At 45.8% G+C, this 21,882-nt stretch overlaps 1 protein-coding gene across 1 annotated transcript in view; it reads left to right on the forward strand.

The window, feature by feature from the left end:
* Positions 1-19,389, forward strand: part of LOC120054194 (membrane-associated guanylate kinase, WW and PDZ domain-containing protein 2-like) — a 285,181-nt gene extending 265,792 nt beyond the window's left edge. The window contains exons 18-22 of the mRNA XM_039001646.1: positions 5,097-5,430; positions 6,744-6,972; positions 7,427-7,570; positions 7,754-7,892; positions 18,430-19,389. Coding sequence (XP_038857574.1) covers positions 5,097-5,430; positions 6,744-6,972; positions 7,427-7,570; positions 7,754-7,892; positions 18,430-18,692 — 1,109 coding nt within the window. The 3' untranslated portion in view covers positions 18,693-19,389. The remainder of the gene's footprint in view (positions 1-5,096; positions 5,431-6,743; positions 6,973-7,426; positions 7,571-7,753; positions 7,893-18,429) is intronic.
* The last annotated feature ends 2,493 nt before the right edge of the window (positions 19,390-21,882 follow it).

Genomic DNA, 21,882 nt, shown 5'->3' on the forward strand with positions numbered 1-21,882 from the left:
GGACCTTGAGCCTGGCTGAGGGGTAGGCTTGGGCAAGTTGCTGTGGGGGGCGCAGAGCTGTTGACCGGGGTAGGGTTAGCCAGGTGGAAAGCATGGCCAGTTGTAGAAAAATGCTTATTGAAATTCTTGATTATCGTAGATTTATTGCTGGTGACAGTGTTTCCTAGCCTCAGTGCAGTGTGCAGCTGGGATGAGGTGCTCTTATTATCCATGGACTTTAGTGTCCCAGAACCTTTTGGAGTTTATGCTACAGGATGCAAATTTCTGTTTGAAAAAGCTAGCCTTTGCTTTCCTTACTGCCTGTGTATATTTGTTACTAACTTCCCTGAAAACTTGCTTATCGCGGGGGCTATTCGATGCTAGTGCCATACGCCACAGGATGTTTTTGTGCTGGTCAAGGGCAGTCAAGTCTGGAGTGAACCAAGGGCTATATCTGTTCTTAGTTCTACATTTTTTGAATGGGGCATGCTTATTTAAGATGGTAGGGAAAACACTTTTAAAGAATAACCAGGCATCCTCTACTGATGGAATGAGGTCAATATCCTTCCAGGATACCCGGACCAGGTCGATTAGAAAGGCCTGCTCGCTGAAGTGTTTTAAATCAAATCAAAGTTTATTTGTCACGTTCGCCGAATACAACAGGTGTAGACCTTACGGGTGAAATGCTTACTTACAGGCTCTAACCAACAGTGAAAAATATATTAGGTGAACAATAGGTAAGTAAAGAAATAAAAACAACAGTAAAATAGACAGTGAAAAATAACAGTAGGGAGGCTATATACAGGCACCGGTTAGTCGGGCTGATTGAGGTAGTATGTACATGTAAATATGGTTAAAGTGACTATGCATATATGATGAACAGAGAGTAGCAGTAGCGTAAAAGAGGAGTTGGTGGGTGGTGGGACACAATGCAGATAGCCCGGTTAGCCAATGCCCGGTTAGCCACTGGTTGGTCGGGCCAATTGAGGTAGTATGTACAGTGGAGAGAACAAGTATTTGATACACTGCCGATTTTGCAGGTTTTCCTACTTACAAAGCATGTGGAGGTCTGTAATTTTTATCATAGGTACACTTCAACTGTGAGAGACGGAATCTAAAACAAAAATCCAGAAAATCACATTGTATGATTTTTAAGTAATTAATTTGCATAAGCTCCAGCCCTGGCCAATCGTGAGCCAGAGCATCCAAGTCCAGAGGCCCTGGTGGCTCCAACATGGAGTACCACAGGGGGCAGTGTTCATTGTCCAGGGAGGCAAACAGGTCCACCTGCACTCTCCCGAACTTGTCCCCCAGGTGCTGCACCACCTGGGGATGTAGGCTCCAGTCCCAAAGTGGCGGGCCCTCCTTCGAGAGCATATCCACTGCCACATTTAGGATACCAGGTACGTTCACTGCGCGTAGAGACGCTAGACGTCCCTGAGCCCAGAGAAGGAGATCCCGTGCCATAATATGGAGGCGGTGGGACCTCAGTCCACCCTGATGGTTAATGTAAGCCACCACTCTGGTGTTGTTCGTTCTCACCAGGTCGTCTTCCCTTCATATGTGGAAGGAAAGACTGCATGGCCAGCAGTACAGCTCGGAGCTGTAGTGTAATGATGTGCCTGCCGCTCCAAGTGGGTAGCCAACAGTCGCCCTTGGTCACACCCCCCCAGCCGATCTGGGAGGCATCTGTGCTGACCAGCTCCCGGCAGCACATCCTCAGCATCCCCACCCCATCTGAGAGAAAGGAGTGACAGCGCCACCTCAACAATGCCCTGAGGCACTGTGCGGTCACCCGTGGCTGGGTGCAGCTGGTGGGAGTTGAACCACCATTGAGGAGGTCGGAGATGGAGCAGGCCCAGGGGAATCAACAATGAGGCCGCGTGCAGCAAGCCAAACAGGCGTTGGCAGGTTAGGGCGGATACCACCCGCTACTGCCGAAAGTAGTCGAGGCAAGATAAGATAGCCTGAACCCTTCTGGTGGGCAGGCGTGCTCTCATGAGGACTGAGTCCAGTTCCATGCCAATGAAGGCCACCCTCTGGGTGGGCGTCAGATGACTCTTGTCGTTTACAGTAATGCCCAGCCCACCGATGTGGGTTAAGAGCACGTCTCTGTCTGATAGGACCTGGGTCCTGGTCGGGGCACAATCAGCCAATCATCTAGGTAATTGAGGATCAACAATCCTCGGGACGTGAGGAGTGCCAGGACAGCGTCGATGCACTTTGTGAATGTGCGGGGTGCCAAGGAGAGGCCGAAGGGAAGAACCATGAATTCGTAAGCCCTCCCCTCGTAAGCGAATTGGAGGTACTGCCAATGAGCTGGGTGAACAGGAACATGGATCACGCATCTATCAGGTTCAGTTTCATAAACCACTGGTCCCTGGACACGACCTGCAACACCCGGGCTGGGGACAGCATGTGGAAACTCAGTACCTTCAAGTACCCATTGAGGTTGCGGAGGTCCAGAATTGGTCGAAACCCTCCGTCTCTTTTTGGGACCACAAAATAAGTGGAGTAGAACCCATCTAGCTGTTCTGATGTCTCAATCCTGCAGACGACACCCTCGTCCAGGAGTGAGGGAATCTCCAGCCGCAGGTTTTTCTACAGGGGGTCAGCCCCCGTGGTGACACGAAAGCCCCTGAAGAACGGAGGCCGGCACCGGAATTGGAGTCAGTACCCCTCTCCAGCATTGAGGACAACAGCCATGGGGACTCCACACACTCCTCCCACTTTGCCCTTTGAGACCGGGTAAGCAGCCGAGACCGGGGAAGGGTGTGTCTGGGAATCTGCCAGGGCCCGCCTCTCCTCTGGCGCCCTGAGCGCATAGGTCCCCCAGGCACGTCCCTATGGTTGACACCATCACACCTGTCACAAAGGGAAGCCATAAACTCAGCCAAGCCAACAAGGCCATGGATCAGGGGTCCGATGCCCTGGGAGAGCTTATATCGTGACCCATTTGGAGGAATAGGAACCCGGTGAGGGATAAATTACCCAGTACCTCTGAAAACACAGGGGGAGACCTGTGCATAGTCACAAAAACAGCAACCAGGTAATGGATTTGATGTGTTTTTTTCTTTTAGTTTTACGCCAACTACGAAAAGCAAAAAACAGCACCATATGATGGATTAGCTACGTTAACTTCTCTAGGGTATGTGGGACGCTAACGTCCCATTTGGCCAAAAGCCAATAAAAATGCAGAGTGCCAAATTCAAATATATTACTATAAAAATATAACTTTCATGGAATCACACATGAAAGACACCAAAGTAAAGCTACACTTGTTGTGAATCCAGCCAACATGTCTGATTTCAAAAAGGATTTACGGCGAAAGCACACCAAACGATTATGTTAGGTCAGTACATAGCCACAGAAAAACACAGCCATTTTTCCAGCCAAAGAGAGGAGTAACAAAAAGCAGAAATAGAGAAAATGAATCACTAACCTTTGAGCTTCATCAGATGACACTCATAGGACTTCATGTTACACAATACATGTATGTTTTGTTCGGTAAAGTTCATATTTATATCCAAAAATCTGAGTTTAGGCGGGATGCTACTGTCTCACTTGGCAAAAAGCCAGAGAAAATGCAGTGCCAAATTCAAATTAATTACTATAAAAATTACTATAAAAATCTAACTTTCATTAAATCACACATGAAAGATACCAATGAAACCTCATTGAAAAGAGAGTTACCTCCAAAAAATATATATCTGAATGGTTTGTCCTCGGGGTTTCGCCTACTAAATATGTTCTGTTATACTCACAGACATGATTCAAACAGTTTTAGAAACTTCAGAGTGTTTTCTATCCAAATATACTAATAATATGCATATCTTTATTTTATTTATTTTATTTTTATTTTTTATTTTTATTTTATCCCCTTTTCTCCCCAATTTTCGTGGTATCCAATCGCTAGTAATTACTATCTTGTCTCATCGCTACAACTCCCGTACGGGCTCGGGAGAGACGAAGGTCGAAAGCCATGCGTCCTCCGAAGCACAACCCAACCAAGCCGCACTGCTTCTTTAACACAGCGCGCCTCCAACCCGGAAGCCAGCCGCACCAATGTGTCAGAGGAAACACCGTGCACCTGGCCCCCTTGGTTAGCGCGCACTGCGCCCGGCCCGCCACAGGAGTCGCTGGAGCGCGATGAGACAAGGATATCCCTACCGGCCAAACCCACCCTAACCCGGACGACGCTAGCCCAATTGTGCGTCGCCCCACGGACCTCCCGGTCGCGGCCGGCTGCGACAGAGCCTGGGCGCGAACCCAGAGACTCTGGTGGCGCAGTTAGCACTGCGATGCAGTGCCCTAGACCACTGCGCCACCCGGGAGGCCCTCATAATATGCATATCTTATCTTCTGGGGATGAGTAGCTGGCAGTTTAATTTGGGCATACTTTTCATCCAAAATTCCAAATGCTGCCCCCTACCCTAGAGAAGTTAAGGAATTCCAAAGTTAATGTCTCAACGTAGTGGCAGCCCACCACCATACTCTTACATTCTGCAGGAGAAAGAAGAAGAAAACCGTGTAGGGGAATTATCAGAGAACCCACGTAGGGTAATTAGCAAAGAACCCGCGCCTATAGCATGTTAAAGCAAGTCACAACACACACAAAACAAGCCAGTCGGCAAGTTGTGTAAGGTAAATACAGTTTGTGGCAGCAAGAGCCACCAATGTATTAATGGGTGCACACAGAGTCGTAGTGTAAAGCTAACGAAACAAGCACGGCAAACCACGGGCGGAAGATACAGATCAACCGTGCGCAGCGAGTGGAGCACTCAAGAGGAGGGGCTGGCCATGTGGCCAGCTGCTCCAGGCTGCAAACAGCCAGTGAGTATACTTCCACGCAAGATATTACACTTGCCAGCGACTTACCAAGCGAACTTCAGAAAGTTTGTACCTCAAACCATATGGACGTCCGCCGTGAAAATGAAAAAGAACGTGTGTCGCGGCCATGGGATCTATATATAGGGGCAGACCCCAGCCGTGACACAAGTGTATACGGGAGTAAATCTGTAAATCCTCACCTCAGATGTATCCCTCCGCCGCGAAGTGATACCAATATATTGGAATGATCCAATATAGTGAAACATAACTCCATCTCTCCATCTTAGATCCCCACTCGAGGCCCAACTCAGAGAAGCAGAGCCCCATGACCCAGAAACACAGCCCCCAGGCCCAGCCCACCCCCATAGTCAACCAGCCCAGCCAAGGAGCATCCCAGCCGGGTCATACACCAGCCCAGCCGGGCCAGACAACCACCACCCAGGAAGGCCCAGCACCACCAGCTCTGCCAGGCCAAACACCAGACCAGCCAGGCCAAGTACCAGCAGCAGCCACGCAGCCTACCCCAGGAGCGGCCGCCCAGCCCAGCCCGGCAGGGACCGAGCCGAGCCCGGTCGCCCAGCCACCCGGCCACCCTCCCCCGCTCTACCTCCACGACGGCAGGTATTTCAAATCAAATAACATTTTATTTGTCACATGCACCAAACCTTACACTGAAATGCTTACTTACAAGCCCATAACCAACAATGCAGTTAAGGAAAATACCTAAAAAAGTATGAAATAAAAGTAACATAATTAAGGAGCAGCAGTAAAATAACAATTGCGAGGCTATATACAGAGGGTACCGGTACAGAGTCAATGTCCAGGGGCACCGGTTAGTCGAGGTAATATGTACATGTAGGTAGAGTTATTAAAGTGACTATGCATAGATAATTACAGAGCGTAACAGCAGCGTAAAAGAGGGGGGGGGGGGGGCAATGCAAATAGTCTGGGTAGCCATTTCATTAGATGTTCAGGAGTCTTATGGCTTGTGGGTAGAAGCTGTTTAGAAGCCTCTTGGACCTAGACTCCGGTTCCGCTTGCCGTGCGGTAGCAGAGAGGACAGTCTGACTAGGGTGGCTGGAGTCTTTGACAATTTTTAGGGCCTTCCTCTGACACCGCCTGGTAGAGAGGTCCTGGATGGCAGGAAGCTTGGCCCCGGTGATGTATTGGGCCGTATGCACTGCCCTCTGTCGTGCCTTGCGGTCGGAGGCCGAGCAGTTACCATACCAGGCAGTGATGCAACCCGTCAGGATGCTCTCGATGGTGCAGCTGTAGAACCTTTTGAGGATCTGAGGACCCATGCCAAATCTTTTCAGTCTCCTGAGGGGGAATAGGTTTTGTCGTGCCCTCTTCACAACTGTCTTGGTGTGCTTGGACCATGTTAGTTTGTTGGTGATGTGGACGCCAAGGAACTTGAAGCTAGCAACCTACTCCACTACAGCCCCGTCGATGAAAATGGGGGCGTGCTCGGTCCTCCTTTTCCTGTAGACCACAATCATCTCCTGTTAGGATGGAGGAATGCTTGACACTGTCTGTCAGTCATTACGACTACAGTTAAGAGGATGCTTTTCCTGTGCCGTTTGGGAATGACGGAGATATTACATTGCATTTTGTGTGTGTGTGTGTGCGGCGTGCGTGAGCCTGCCTGCGTGCGTGTGTGCATGCTTTTCCAATTAGCGAGAGCGTGCACTTGGGTTGTATATGTGCAGGGTAGGTGGACGTATGCTACGATTGTGGATGTTTGTATACATTTACGGATGTGTGTGTATAATACATGGCGCCCAGCCGGAGGGCTTATGTTCTCTGTCACACCCAGAGAGAGAGCTGCCACCGTGAAGGGTTCTTGTGTGTGTGTGTGTGTGTGTGTGTGCACTTACATTACATAGGGAATACGCACACTCTTTCTCAACCTCATATTTGTTTGGTGTCTACAGGTCAGAGGTGAAAGCCAGGCAGGACGTGAAACCGGATATCCGCCAGCCTCCGTTCACCGATTACCGGCAGCCCCCCGTCGACTACCGGCACCCTCCGGTGGCTGATTACCGGCAGCCGCCCACACTGGATTATCGTCACCCTCCTCCCCTCATCGACTACAGACAACACTCGACAACACTCGCTGCACAGTTCCCTCTAGCACAGTTTCCACCTGACTTCAGACCACAGGTAAGACTGCACATCCCAGAAGCCATTACTACAGTACACACCATATGGACGACTACATACCCCAGAATTCCCTAGTACAAACACTCAAAATCTGCACAGCTTTCATTGGTGCAGTTCTCCCCGGATTTCAGACCACAGATAAGACTGCACATCCTAGAATCCCCTACTAAACATCCCAGTTGAGACTACATATCCCAGAATCCCCTATTACAGAAAATACTTAGTGGACAGACAGTTCCCTTTAGAGCAGTTCCCCCCAGACTTCAGACCACAGGTAAGTCTATACATCCCAGAATCCTCTACTGGACACCACAGGTAAGACAACATACCCCAGAATCCCATATTACAGACAGCATGTAAAACTACACATCCCAGACTACAGACAGGTTTCAGTTGACTAAGTATTGGCTATATTTTTTATGAATGTTGCTTCTTGGTTGTGTGCTGTGCACAGGACTTTGACTACTTCACGGTAGAGCTGGAGAAGAGTGTGAAGGGTTTTGGCTTCAGTATCCGTGGGGGACGGGAGTACAAGATGGATCTGTTTGTTTTGCGGCTTGCAGAGGATGGGCCAGCCATCCGCAATGGCAGAATGAGGGTGAGGGACATCACTTCCTGTCCTGACTGCAAACACAGCAACATTCTTTTCCAGCCCAATAGCAATGCGGTACTTCATATAATTTGACAAGTCTCTATGTTCATCCTGTCCCATCTTTACTCTCTTTTTTTATCGCTTTGTTTCTTTTCTCTCACTATCCCTCTCGCTATTTCTCTCTCTCAGGTGGGGGATCAAATCATTGAGATAAATGGCGACAGTACCCGGGACATGACTCATGCCCGGGCCATCGAGTTGATCAAGGCGGGGTGCAGGCGGGTGAGACTGTTGCTAAAGAGAGGCACGGGACAAGTGCCTGAGTATGGTGGGTCTCCTCCCAAATAAACCTCCATCTTCATTTTTTTCTCTCTCTTTCCCTCTCTCGCTTTATAATTTCTCTCTCTTTTGATTATATCTTTCTCTCTCAATCTTTCTTTTTGGTTGACAATCTCTCTAAATTTTCTCTCTTGTTTCCCATCATCGCTCACTCTCTCTATCTCTCTCTCTCTCTATCCCCCCCGTCTTTCATATCAATTTCAATCAAATTCAAAGTGCTTTATTAGCATGGGAAACATATGTTTACATTGCCAAACCAAGTGAAATAGATAATAAACAAAAGTGAAATAAACATTAAATAATGAACAGTAAACATTACACTCAAAAGTTCAAAAGGAATAGAGACATTTCAAATGTGATATTATGGCTAAATACAGTGTGGTAACGATGTGCAAATAGTTATAGGGAAAATAAATAAACATAAATATGGGTTGTATTTACAATGGTGTTTGTTCTTCACTGGTTGCTGCTCTGATGACACACTGTGGTATTTCACCCAATAGATATGGGAGTTTATCAGAATTAAATTTGTTTTCGAATTCTTTGTGAGTCTGTGTAATCTGAGGGAAATATGTGACCTGCCGACTCGATTCTGTCTTATGTAGCAAAATTTGAAATGGTGTTTTTACATTGTATAAAAGTAGAGACTCAAGAGATAGAAAATGGTATATCATACACTACAGATGAGGAACAATGGGAAGGTAATTCTGCTTTGGAAGTTGATAAACTTGTAACCTCACTTTTAAGAAAATGGCCTTGAATGTTTTGGTACACCTACTGGACAGCTCTTCTTTGTCTACACCCATTCAGTATCGTTCACACCATCTTAAGAATTACCTCAAGAATTGCCTCAGCCGAAATGCTCGGCACACGCATACTCAGGCAGACTGGCTATCATTCAGCCAAATGAGAAAGAATTGCACTCAGGCTATCCGGAAGGCCAAAGTTAGTTTCTTTAAAGAGCAGTTCTCTCTCAGTGGGTCTAACCCCAAGAAGTTCTGGGAAATGTATAAAGACCTGGAGAATAAACCATACTCCTCACAGCTGCCCATGTCCCTTAATGTTGATGGTTGTTACTGACAAGAAGCACATGGCTGAACTCTTTAATCACCACTTCATTAAGTCAGGATACCTATTTCACTCAGCCATGCCTCCTTGCCCGTCCAACATTTTCCTCATCTCCCACCCCTTCTAATGCGACTATCCCTGATGCTTCTCCTCTTTTTCCCCTGCCACGCTACAAAGTTTCTCCCTGCAGGCAGTCACTGAGTCTGAGGTGCTAAAGGAGCTCCTGAAACTTGACCCCCAAAAAACATCTGGGTCAGATGGTTTAGACCCTTTCTTCTTTAAGGTTGCTGCCCCTATAATCGTGAAGCCTATCTCTGACCTTTTTAACCTGTCTCTCCTTTCTGGGGAGGTTCCCATTGCTTGGAAGGTAGCCACAGTTCGTCCTTTATTTAAAGGGGGAGATCAAGCTGATCCTAACTGTTATAGGCCTATTTCTATTTTGCCCTGTTTATCAAAAGTGTTGGAAAAACTTGTCAATAATCAACTGACTGGCTTTCTTGAGGTCTGTAGTATTCTCTCGGGAATGCAATCTGGTTTCCACTCAGGTTATGGACCTGTCACTGCAACCTTAAAGGTCCTCAATGATGTCACCATTGCCCTTGATTCTAAGCAATATTGTGCTGCTATTTTTATTGACTTGGCCAAAGCTTTTGATACGGTAGACCATTCCATTCTTGTGGGCCGGCTAAGGAATATTGGTGTATCTCTGAGGGGTCTTTGGCCTGGTCTACTAACTACCTCTCTCAAAGAGTGCAGTGTATAAAGTCAGAAAATCTGCTGTCTCAGCCACTGCATGTCACCAAGGGAGTACCCAAAGCTCGATCCTAGGCCCCACGCTCTTCTCAATTTACATCAACTACATAGCTCAGGCAGTAGGAAGCTCTCTCATCCATTTGATAGTCTTATACTAAGCAGGTGCCTCCCCGGATTTTGTGTTAAATGCTCTACAACAAAGCTTTCTTAGTGTTCAACAAGCTTTCTCTACCCTTAATCTTGTTCTGAACACCTCCATAACAAAGGTCATGTGGTTTGGTAAGAAGAATGCCCCTCTTCCCACAGGTGTGATTACTACCTCTGAGGGTTTAGAGCTTGAGGTAGTCACCTCATACAAGTACTTTGGAGTATGGCTAGACGGTACAGTGTCCTTCTCTCAGCACATATCAAAGCTGCAGGCTAAAGTTAAATCTAGACTTGGTTTCCTCTATCGTAATCGCTCCTCTTTCACCCCAGCTGCCAAACTAACCCTGATTCAGATGACCATCCTACCCATGCTAGATTACGGAGACATCATTTATAGATCGGCAGATAAGGGTGCTCTCGAGCGGCTAGATGTTCAGATTTGACACCAATGCTCCTTATAGGACACTTCAATGCACTCTATACTCCTCTGTATACTGGTCGCAAGACCCACTGGTTGATGCTTATAAACCCTTTTAGCCCTCACTCCCCCCTATCTGAGATATCTACTGCATTCCTCATCCCCCACATCCAACACCCGTTTTGCCAGTCACATTCTGTTAAAGGTCCCCAAAGCACACACATCCCTGAGTCGCTCGTCTTTTCAGTTCGCTGCAGCTAGCGACTGGAACGAGCTGCAACAAACACTCGAACTGGACAATTATCTCAATCTATTCATTCAAAGAATCTGAGCAGTTGTGGCTGCTTTGTGTGTTGTATTGTTGTCTCTACCTTCTTGCCCTTCATGCTGTTGTCTGTGCCCAATAACGTTTGTACCATGTTTTGTGCTGCTACCATGTTCAAAACAAATCAAAATTTTTATATAGCCCTTCTCACATCAGCTGAGATATCAAAGTGCTGTACAGAAAACCCAGCCTAAAACCCCAAACAGCAAGCACTGTAGGTGTAGAAGCACGGTGGCTAGGACAAACTCCCTAGAAAGGCCAAAACCTAGGAAGAAACCTAAAGAGGAACCAGGCTATGAGGGGTGGCCAGTCCTCTTCTGGCTGTGCCGGGTGGAGATTATAACAGAACATGGTCAAGATGTTCAAATGTTCATAAATGACCAGCATGGTCAAATAATAGTAATCACAATGAACAGGTCAGGGCTGTGTTGCTGCCATGTTGTTTTCATGTTGTGTTGCTAACATGCTATGTTGTCATTTGTTGCTGCCTTGCTATGTTGTTAGGTCTCTCTTTATGTAGTGTAGTGTTGTGTTGTCCCTCTTGTGTTTTGTCCTATATTTATATTGTATTTATTATTTTTTTTAAATCCCAGGCCCCCGTCTTCGCCTGAGGTAGGGTTGATCCGAGCGTTCTGACCTAACAACAGCAGTCAAGCACCCAAGCTAACTGGCTAACGTTGGCTAGCTTGCGAGCTACTTCCAGACACAAACGAGGGAACAGCTCACTCTGACCATTTTACTCGCCCTAATAGAGCTGATTAGGCTGTTTTTATGTTATCCAGAGCGTTGGCTACCACAACTGTGCTGCTGGCAACAATTGAGCGTCCGTAAATTCGTCAGTTATTCTGCGCTCTGGCACACTCAGACAGGTGCTCTGAAATCAGAGTAGATAACCAGAGGGAATTTACCAGCTACGTCTATCGACAGCTGTCGCAGTGACAACATGAACATTCTATTGAAAGGGTTACTTGCATAGTGGAGTCTTTGTTTAGACATATAGCTAGCTTGCTAAACAATGAACCATAATCCCATAATCCCATAACATTACTACCCTGCACGAATCTGCAGGTAGCTAACCAACCAGGTTCAATGTTAGCTAGCTAGCTAACATTAGGCTATAACTATAGCAATGCAAATGACTCTGAGATACGAAAAACATTAGTACACAGATCATACACGTAACGTTAGCTAGCAAGCCAGCCAGCTAACATTGGCTAGCTATCGAACAGTACGCTTTAACTTGAAATGAAAACAACTTTCTGACTAAACTAGAACTGTGTAATATCTGAAAATGTAGCTAGATAGACTATCTTACCCGTCCATATACATGGATGGACGCTTTTCCCTCTCTGTCATGGATGCCATGGTTGCCTTAGTTTGAAGATGTAATCCGGAGACAGGTGTTTTATGCAATAGCCTTCTGTGTGTTCTTTTTTCGACTCTGTCTGCATATTTGCAATCAAAAGGCAGAATTTCCTCCATCTCCTTAGCTATCATACTCTAAATCCACCGTGCATTCCACCGATTTCAAAACTTTGTCCTCCAGAAAGTGAAGAGCAACACCTTTTCAGTTCTACTTTGTGATATCTTTAAAAAAGCTGTGTTAGATATTGCTATCTCCATGGCGACATATGTCTAGTTTCCTCAAATGAGTCACATATGTGTCTCTAATATAGTCATAGATTTGGCAGGAGGTTAGGAAGTGCAGTTTCCACCTCATTTTGTGGGCAGTGTGCACATAGCCTGTCTTCTCCTGAGAGCCAGGTCTGCTTACGGCGGCCTCTCTCAATAGCAAGGCTATGCTCACGGAGTCTGTACATAGTCAAAGCTTTCCTTAATTTTGGGTCAGTCACAGTGGTCAGGTATTCTGCCGCTGTCTGCTCCCTGTTTAGGGCCAAATAGCATTCTAGTTTTCTCTGTTATTTTGTTAATTACTTGACACATTGGAAAGAATTTTCTTTTCGTTTTGTAATGATTTGGTTGGGTCTAATTTCATCATCGCTCATTCACTCTCTCTGTTTCTCTTTCGCTCTCTCTCACTCTCTCTCTCTCTCTCTAGCCCCGTTTATACCTGGTTCTAACATGCGTCCGTTGTCCTGATCTTGACCGCATTCTGATTCTGCCCACATTTTTCGACGAGTTTAGACCTTCATGACCACCTCAGGAGGTAGTTGAAGACACATATTGTACAGATAACCTTGAGGTGTAAACAAATCCTGACAATGAAAGCAAATAGATTAGGCCAACGTCACAGTTGTTTCCACCCTCTAAAAAAATAATAATAATCACACCGACCAGTTGAGGTAGTAGCCTAATTATGGACAACGGTAACTTTACAATTCCTCTAGAATTAAGATCATAGTCTTCATTAGAAACCATGTGCCTACTGACACCGTGGACTGATGCCACATAAAAGTATCCTAAAGAGCGCTACGTATTGTATATTAAATTGGACAGTGGCCTCGTTCATGCTTACAGAGAACTATACGCCTTTACTTATCAGTTTGGACATCTTCTGCAACTTAGTGCTAGAGATTTGTCTGGAAAATGCTCAAAGATTCACAGAATATAATATAATGAAATAAAATTGAAAAGGATTGCATTATATTACAGGCATCAGATTCTAATTAAGTATGAGCCTAAACAGTTTTACCAAAGGGAAAAAAATGGACTTCCTGAAGAAGGTCTGTGGTTTGGTTTCCTCCAAATCATTGATTAGTGATTATTCACTTTCTTTCACTCATCGAGGGTTGATAGACTGATATAGCTACTAGCATTACAGAGTTTAAACTGAACTACAAAAATATTAGGTATGCATGGGACATACCATGATGGAGTCGCAGCAGAGAGAGTAGTGCATTACAAGTGTATGTCAAGGTATAATGTGTAAGCCTAATTTTCCTCCTGTAACCTGCCTTTAGCTCTAGCCAGAGTGGACTTTTATAACATTTCTAAAGAAAAGCCACTGTATTATGTTCATATCTGATATAGAAACTGAATTTGACTATTGACATGACCAAAAAAAGTATATGAAACACTAAGCAGCTTACCAAAAGCACTGTCCAGAATAAACAGTGGGCTGGTGGTAGGACTGTCACCCATGGGCTTTGGGTTCTCAGGTTCCCACCATTACAGTCATTGGCTTTTCTGTAAAATGTTTTCAGTTATTTGATTTTGCTGGTTTTTTGCTGGCATTGGCCGTGGGAATGGGAGAACCCTTTTTCTGTCATTCAAGGACGATATCTGTTCATAAATATCTTTATTTCTATAAGCGTTATCTAACTTTGTTTGGCGTGGCATTAAAATAGAGGTGAAGACAACGTCAACGTCACAAGATGGCAAGGTCAAAGGTTATTTACAAGACAAGATGACAATAATATAAAGGCAGTGTGCGTAAACGTCCATGCGTAAAGATCACCCCTGTTCAGACCTGTTTGGATAAATGTGTTGTGACATTCAGAGATGCGCTGTAGCCTACTTTGTGTTTTTACTGTGTGCATTAGGGGCTAAGTGTAATTTTTTTAATGTATTGTGCATTAATTATATTTTGTAAACACATTCAGATACTCAGCTGGTGTGTTTGGTGAGTTTTTTTAGGGATGAGTATTCATTTGAATATTAAATATGTAATATTCATTTGTACGACTGTGGACAGGTCGAGGTTATCGGGACAGTATTATCCCCAGTCTTAAAATGTTGGATAACCAAAGTATGCTATAATGATAAAATGATTGAACATAAAAGTGTGCTGTTTTTTGTCGATATACACAGCTTGTGTCATAAGGGGAGGTCCAAGGCAGGTAGAAATAATTTGCGTACAGGAGGGACCAGTGTATCTGGTTACAATGCAGACTCAGTGGGCAAATAAGATACACATTTTATTACCATGTGTATACGCAACTAATCTCGATCAGATAGTGATCGGATCATCCTGAAGGATGGTGACAACCACATGTTAATGCAAGGTGTAATCATGGCTTCCCTCTCACACACACTAATGCAGACCACCGCAAATGTTACAACCATGATGTGTGCTATAAACAGCAGATAATACCTGAAATGTTACCTACTCTTACTGCTACTGCTCTGTGGAACCTGAAAGACACCTTAACTGACACAACAAAAGCTTCAGCTAATTCAATCTGCTTCCATAACCCGACATTGAAACAACATCTGAGAAGCTTCTGATGATGCTTTCTGCTTGTCAAACTGTCCTTTGTGAAATAACACGAGTGGAAATGTCTTTTTAACCCCTTTGCTTTAACTCTAATGATTGGTATAGGCTTTTACTCCACTTCCCTTAGGAATGGTACCTTCCAACCTCTCCATGTGCATGAAAGGTGATATGCTAAGCTCACCCTATTTCTTCCTAATGGGCCACTCTAAAGACACGGTTCGTGAAAAGCTGCATGTCTTTCTCTCCATTCTGACTCTCATTTAAATCTGTGCTTGTGTGTGTGTTTGTGTGAATGCGTGTGTGTGTAAGTGCATGAGTGCAAGTGTGTGTGTGCTGGCGTGTATCCTACGTGTGTGTGTGTGTGTGTGTGTGTGTGTGTGTGTGTGTGTGTGTGTGTGTGTGTGTGTGTGTGTGTGTGTGTGTGTGTGTGTGTGTGTGTGTGTGTGTGTGTGTGTGTGTGTGTGTGTGTGTGTGTGTGTGTGTGTCCTACATGTGTGTATGTGCATCGCTGCGTGCCTCTGTGTCAGTGCGTGTGTATGGTAATATCTGTTTATGTGCTGAGACAATCACCCTTGTGTTTGGTTGTGGTGGTCTCAGTAGAAAAAGCAATCAGGTCTGAAGAGGACCTGCACCACAGTAGATTATGCAATGAAGTGCACCCTCAGTAAAGTGAAACTGCTCTCAGTGTTGACCAGGGCCATCCTCACACACGCACACGCACACACACCCTCTTCAGTAATAGACCGATCATGTCACACACAGAGTGCATCCCAGGTGGCACCCTAAATGGGCCCTAGTCAAAAGTAGTGCACTGTATAGGGAATAGGGTGCCATTTAGAACGCATATATAATGATATATATATATATACACTCAGTGGCATTGACACATTCACTTACTGTTCGATTGAAAGTTAGAATGGGCAAATCAAATTACCTAAGCGACTTTGAGCGTGGTATGATCGTCGGTGCCAGGCGCGCCGGTTCCAGTATCTCAGAAACCTCCTGGGCTTTTCACGCATGAAAAGTGTCTAGGGTTTACAGAGAATGGTGCGAAAAACCAAAAACATCCGGTCAGCAGCAGTCCTGTGGGTGAAAACAGCTTGTTAATGAGAGGCCGAATGAGAATGTCAAGATTCGTGTAAGCTAACAGGTGGGCCACAAACAAGCGGTGCAGTACAACAGTGGTGTGCAGAACAACCTTGTCACGGATGGGTTAATGCAGCAGACGACCACATCGGGTTCCACTCCTATCAGCTAAAAACAAGAAGAACCAGCTCCAGTGGGCACGCGATCACCAACACAGGACAATGGCAAAAACAGTGGCAAAACATTGCCTGGTCTAGCAAATCCCAGTTCCTGTTGCGTCATGCTGATGGCAGAGTCAGGATTTGGCTTAACATGCTTTACGTTTGCGAGCGTTATAAAATAAATGGACACATACATGTTATTCAATAATTTAATCCAAATTGCTCGCGCACATCAACGAGCTTTTGCATAGCCAGGCGCTAAAATAGAACTTGGTTCTATCTTGGTTCTATTTTAGATGCTTGACGTGTTGCATATCCCGCCTCTCCAATATCCTCATTGGTTGTTAGGAGCATATACCCACATGGTTGATTGAAAGATGAATTGAGCTCCACACTCCAGCCTAGTTGGTGGTGGTAATGCACCTTAAAGTTGGTTGCCAAACGCCATATAAAGTCCACAGAAGAAGAAGACTGAAGGAGGAGAGATTACTAGAAACAAACTAAGTCCCCCCTTTTATCTGTGGATTAATTGTCGGAGTACATTTACATTTACATTTAAGTCATTTAGCAGACGCTCTTATCCAGAGCGACTTACAAGTTGGTGCATTCACCTTATGATATCCAGTGGAACAACCACTTTACAATAGTGCATCTAACTCTTTTAAGGTGGGGGGGGGGGGGTTAGAAGGATTGCTTTATCCTATCCTAGGTATTCCTTAAAGAGGTGGTGTTTCAGTTGTTTCCGGAAGGTGGTGATTGACTCCGCTGACCTGGCGTCGTGGGGGAGTTTGTTCCACCATTGGGGTGCCAGAGCAGCGAACAGTTTTGACTGGGCTGAGCGGGAGCTGTACTTCCTCAGAGGTAGGGAGGCGAGCAGGCCAGAGGTGGATGAACGCAGTGCCCTTGTTTGGGTGTAGGGCCTGATCAGAGCCTGAAGGTACGGAGGTGCCGTTCCCCTCACAGCTCCGTAGGCAAGCACCATGGTCTTGTAGCGGATGCGAGCTTCAACTGGAAGTCAGTGGAGAGAGCGGAGGAGCGGGGTGACGTGAGAGAACTTGGGAAGGTTGAACACCAGACGGGCTGCGGCGTTCTGGATGAGTTGTAGGGGTTTAATGGCACAGGCAGGGAGCCCAGCCAACAGCGAGTTGCAGTAGTCCAGACGGGAGATGACAAGTGCCTGGATTAGGACCTGCGCCGCTTCCTGTGTGAGGCAGGGTCGTACTCTGCGAATGTTGTAGAGCATGAACCTACAGGAACGGGTCACCGCCTTGATGTTAGTTGAGAACGACAGCGTGTTGTCCAGGATCACGCCAAGGTTCTTAGCACTCTGGGAGGAGGACACAATGGAGTTGTCAACCGTGATGGCGAGATCATGGAACGGGCAGTTCTTGCCGAGGTTCAGCTTGAGGTGGTGATCCGTCATCCACACTGATATGTCTGCCAGACATGCAGAGATGCGATTCGCCACCTGGTTATCAGAAGGGGGAAAGGAGAAGATTAATTGTGTGTCGTCTGCATAGCAATGATAGGAGAGACCATGTGAGGATATGACAGAGCCAAGTGACTTGGTGTATAGCGAGAATAGGAGAGAGCACACGATTTTGTTTGACTCAAAATTGGTCAAAATTCTACAAAGATCCACGAAAAAAGGACCTTGTGCATTTCAGGTAAAATAACAACCCAATGTTTATATCCCAGAACCAATTAGCTTGCAACAGCAAGCTAGCTAAATGTCCATGAATGTTTCATGTGTTTCGACCTGTCCCCAAATGAATATGGTGGTTTCAGAGTTTGTTTTGATATTTCAACCTGCGTGTCCTGATCGCATCTGGTTTTGGGTGGACAAAATCAACATGTGCGTGCCCGGTGTAGTCAGCATGTAAGCAGCATGAGTCTATTGCCCCATCCTGCCTACTGTCAAGGTACAGGCTGGTGGCGGTGGTGTAATGGTGTGAGGAATGTTTTCTTGGCACACGTTAGGTCCCTTGTTACCAACGCGTCCATGCCCCGAATAATTCAGGCTGTTCTGGAGGCAAAGGTGGGTCCGACCCGGTACTAGATGGGTGTACATAAGTAACAGGCCACTGAGTGTATATAGTCCTGACTGTCCTGGTGATGCCAGTGCAGCTGTGTGGATACATAAGGAGATTATAGAGAGATAACACTATTTTATTTTGGTCTAGCGTGTGTGTGTGTGTGTGTGTGTGTGTGTGTGTGTGTGTGTGTGTGTGTGTGTGTGTGTGTGTGTGTGTGTGTGTGTGTGTGTGTGTGTGTGTGTGTGTGTGTGTGTGTGTGTGTGCATGCATACTTATGTCTGTCTGTCTGTGTGTGTGTCACTGCTTATCAACCTGTAGTGTGTATCTCTGACTGGGTGTCATCCTCTCTCAGTAGACGGTGCCTCCCCCTGGGATACCCTTCCTCCAGCCCTCTCTGCCTTGCAGGAAGTGACCCTTGACCCCCAGCAGCCGCCCACCTCATCTCTCTCATCCCATCCAGCCTCCACCCTAGACTCCCCCCACCAGCTCTCTCTAGAGGCCTCACCGCGTACGGCAGCCCAGGCTCCAGACCCCAGCTCCACGAGAGGGGCTACAGGTGGCAGGTCCCAAACCAAGTGCACTGTCCGGGAGCAGGAAACCCCACATGGGCCTGGGTAGGTGGAGGGGGGACCCCAAGGGCCCCAGCCTACGCTGCGGTCCCCCAACGCTCTGAGGGAACTCAGCGGAGAGGATGGAGAGCAGCAGCACCGGCGCCCCTGGTGGGGAGAGTGCACACACACCCACGTAGGCTCCGAACACTGCCTTATGGCCCTGGGACTCTTCCTACCTGAGTGTGAGTCTGAACGGAGGCGGTGGAGATTGGTTTACTGGTATACACTGGACCAGACCACTTCTGACCAGGTTGGACTGGCTGGCTCTTCATAGGCTCCCAAATCCAACCCACCACTCACACCATCAGATGCAAGAGGGATCTCTCTCTCTCTACCTCTCTCTCTCTCTACCTCTCTCTACCTCTCTCTACCTCTCTCTCTCTCTCTACCTCGCTCTCTCTCTCTCTCTCTCTCAAGATGATTACAACCCACCACCTTAAAAACTGAAAGATATATTACAGTTGTGTGTGTAACCATAAGTGCGTTGGTTTTGACCGAGTTTGGAAAACCCTTGGTTATGTTACTAGAAATAGACTAGATTCTCAGTGGCGAGTTTAGCATGCAAATCTTGGTGGGGCAAAACAAAAAAAAGAAGTGGGATGCATGCCAGCAAAGCAGTTAGGTCCTACATAAACCTGTACCAACAGCAGTCCCAACATCTTACCACTGCTACACCTGGTATTCAGCGGAGCCTTGTATGGCAGCGAAACAGTTCATTCAGACTCATTTACTGCCTTTTAAAAAAACATAGCTGATATGGCTGACTTGCTTAAAAACATGTGGTTTCTAATGACAACTGAGATGTACAAACTATGCCATAAGGGGACGACAAGCGGATAAGAGTCTATCGTAATTTCAATTAAGACATTAATTAGCTACTAACATCTTACTACACAACATACACTTAGTATTACTTTCTTAGCTACAGTATACATATCGCCCTGGCATATTACAAAATGTATGCAGTAGCATACAATACATTTTTGGACTCGCCTTGTTGTGCTGTGCTCACTTGAACAGGAAGGTGGCGTGGCGGTCCTTGGTGGGCAAATTTTGTCATCAAACTCTGATAATCTCTGGATTTATGGTGCTTTCAAAACAACAACAAAAAAGGTTGAATCATGATGACGTCATTGATCTTCAGGTCGTAGCTCTAGAAAGAGGCCAGATTTACAATACCGAGTTGGATGACCGTTCAAAAAGTATTTTTCCAGTCGGAGCTCGTTTATTCCCGACTTCCCAGTTGTCTTGAACTCACTGAAGTTAAGTTTTCACAGTTCCGAGTTAACATTTGTTTCGAGGGCAGCACAAATCATGCTTCATTGATAGCATGGCCAATGTTGAATGTTTATCATTTTAAACTTGGAAAAGAGCCACTTAATCCCAGATTTGGGACCACACAGCCACTGTCACTGATTCCTTCCAAACCACTCATTGTTGATTTTGCAATTTCCAACTTGTCGTGTAATGTTTATGTCCAATGGCCGATGAGCACCGATATGTTTCATCTATAATTTCTCTTCATTATTTCTCTTCATATGACCAGGATTAAAAAGGATTTGCCAGTAGATTGTTGACTTGATTCATGATGACTGCTAGCTAAGATTTTGAAAGTATGATGTTGACATGATCGGTCCAATCAAAGCTACTGTACATATAATGTGATTTGACGTCATTTTATCTGTGGCCAATGACCTTGAGCCTTCTTGGATGTGCACTTCTAATGTAACTCTATGGCAGCACCCAAGGGGCTAGAATTTTCTAAGTCTACCCTTAGACTTGGAGGTGAAGTAGTGTCCCCATGAGTGACAGAACACTGAGCCAATCACGGCACAACGCTCCGTATTTTCTGCTGTCTTGCCCCACCACAGAAAGCACTGAGCTAGGCTGAAACAGCTGCATTTTGGAGTTGCCTTACTCAAGAAAACAAAAAAAGAGACCATGTTTGTATGCGGCTTTATTAACTCAATGAGGTATATTATTTTTTACATTGTTTGCAAACTGATATGTGACACACATTAATGCCAACAGGAAAGCCCCCCCTTTCCACAAATGTGGGGCTCAAAACAGGTGTCCTGAATGACGGGTCGCCACTGTAGATTCTATAACTATGGACATTTTTAGCTGGTCTATGCTGTATGTACAGTATGTGTCAGCAGCACGTGAAACAGAGAACTCTAGCTGTCCATTCTATATTTTCCATTTCTATGCCTTTTACTGTGCATCATGAACCACAACACTGTGGGGGTTCGGGGCATAGGATTTGTTGAGGAGCGGAGGTTTTACATGGGATACGAGGTGGGGCAGATCACAGCGACGGAGTCATTGCATTTTGGTACACCAGAAGTATATTCATTTCTAATGGAACGCGCCGTTTGCCTTGCAGCATTGCGTTGCAGAGGCAGTTGCAGTGCATTCTGTGTGGTGCAGATGTTGGATTTAGCTTTTGTTTCACCTTGAGGGAGCTGAAATGCAGAACTGGAGTGAGAGATTATACAGTACTGTACAGTACACATATCAAACAGCACATCATCAGTGGCTAGTACCAAGGTGTAAGCCTACTGTTTCTGTTTGGTCTACAGCGTCAGAAAACATTTTGAAACTTCACAGTGCAAAATAATCATATGCAGAAGAATCATAAAAAGTCTAACTTCTTTAGCCTACTAGCTTTTTCAGCATATTATGGGTCCCTAAATGAATTGTTTGAGTACAATGCATTTTGGGCTTTCCTATGGGTATTATGTGTAGCCTGTAGAAGAGGCTAGCCGTAGAAATGTAGAGCCATTTATGTTGGCACCAAACAATTACACTCATATTTGCAGTCTTTTAGCTTTTGGTGCCAACAGGTCAAATTTATATTTCTCAATCATAATTCTAATCTCAAGGTCTATCTCTAATCTAAACTCTATTGCCCTGGCCTGTACTGTAGCATGAAGGTCCAAGTGAATGGCCTTCCTAGAGAGAGGCCCCTAGACACTGATTCCTTGGTCAGTTTAGCATTTCCCCCACTAATGGTTAATGCCAGGATTGGGGAGGGGAATATGATCTTTGATCCGTACCTAGGGAAAAATGTCATCCTGGAGCAGACTTTGAATCCTGTTGCCCAAAGTTGACTGTTGTTATTTTATCATGAAAAGCCACACGAGGCCAAACACGAGTGTGTGTTCTTTTGGTGTGCAATCCTGCCACTGGGTAAT

This window comes from Salvelinus namaycush, chromosome 9, assembly GCF_016432855.1.
Source record: "Salvelinus namaycush isolate Seneca chromosome 9, SaNama_1.0, whole genome shotgun sequence".
NCBI lineage: Eukaryota > Metazoa > Chordata > Actinopteri > Salmoniformes > Salmonidae > Salvelinus > Salvelinus namaycush.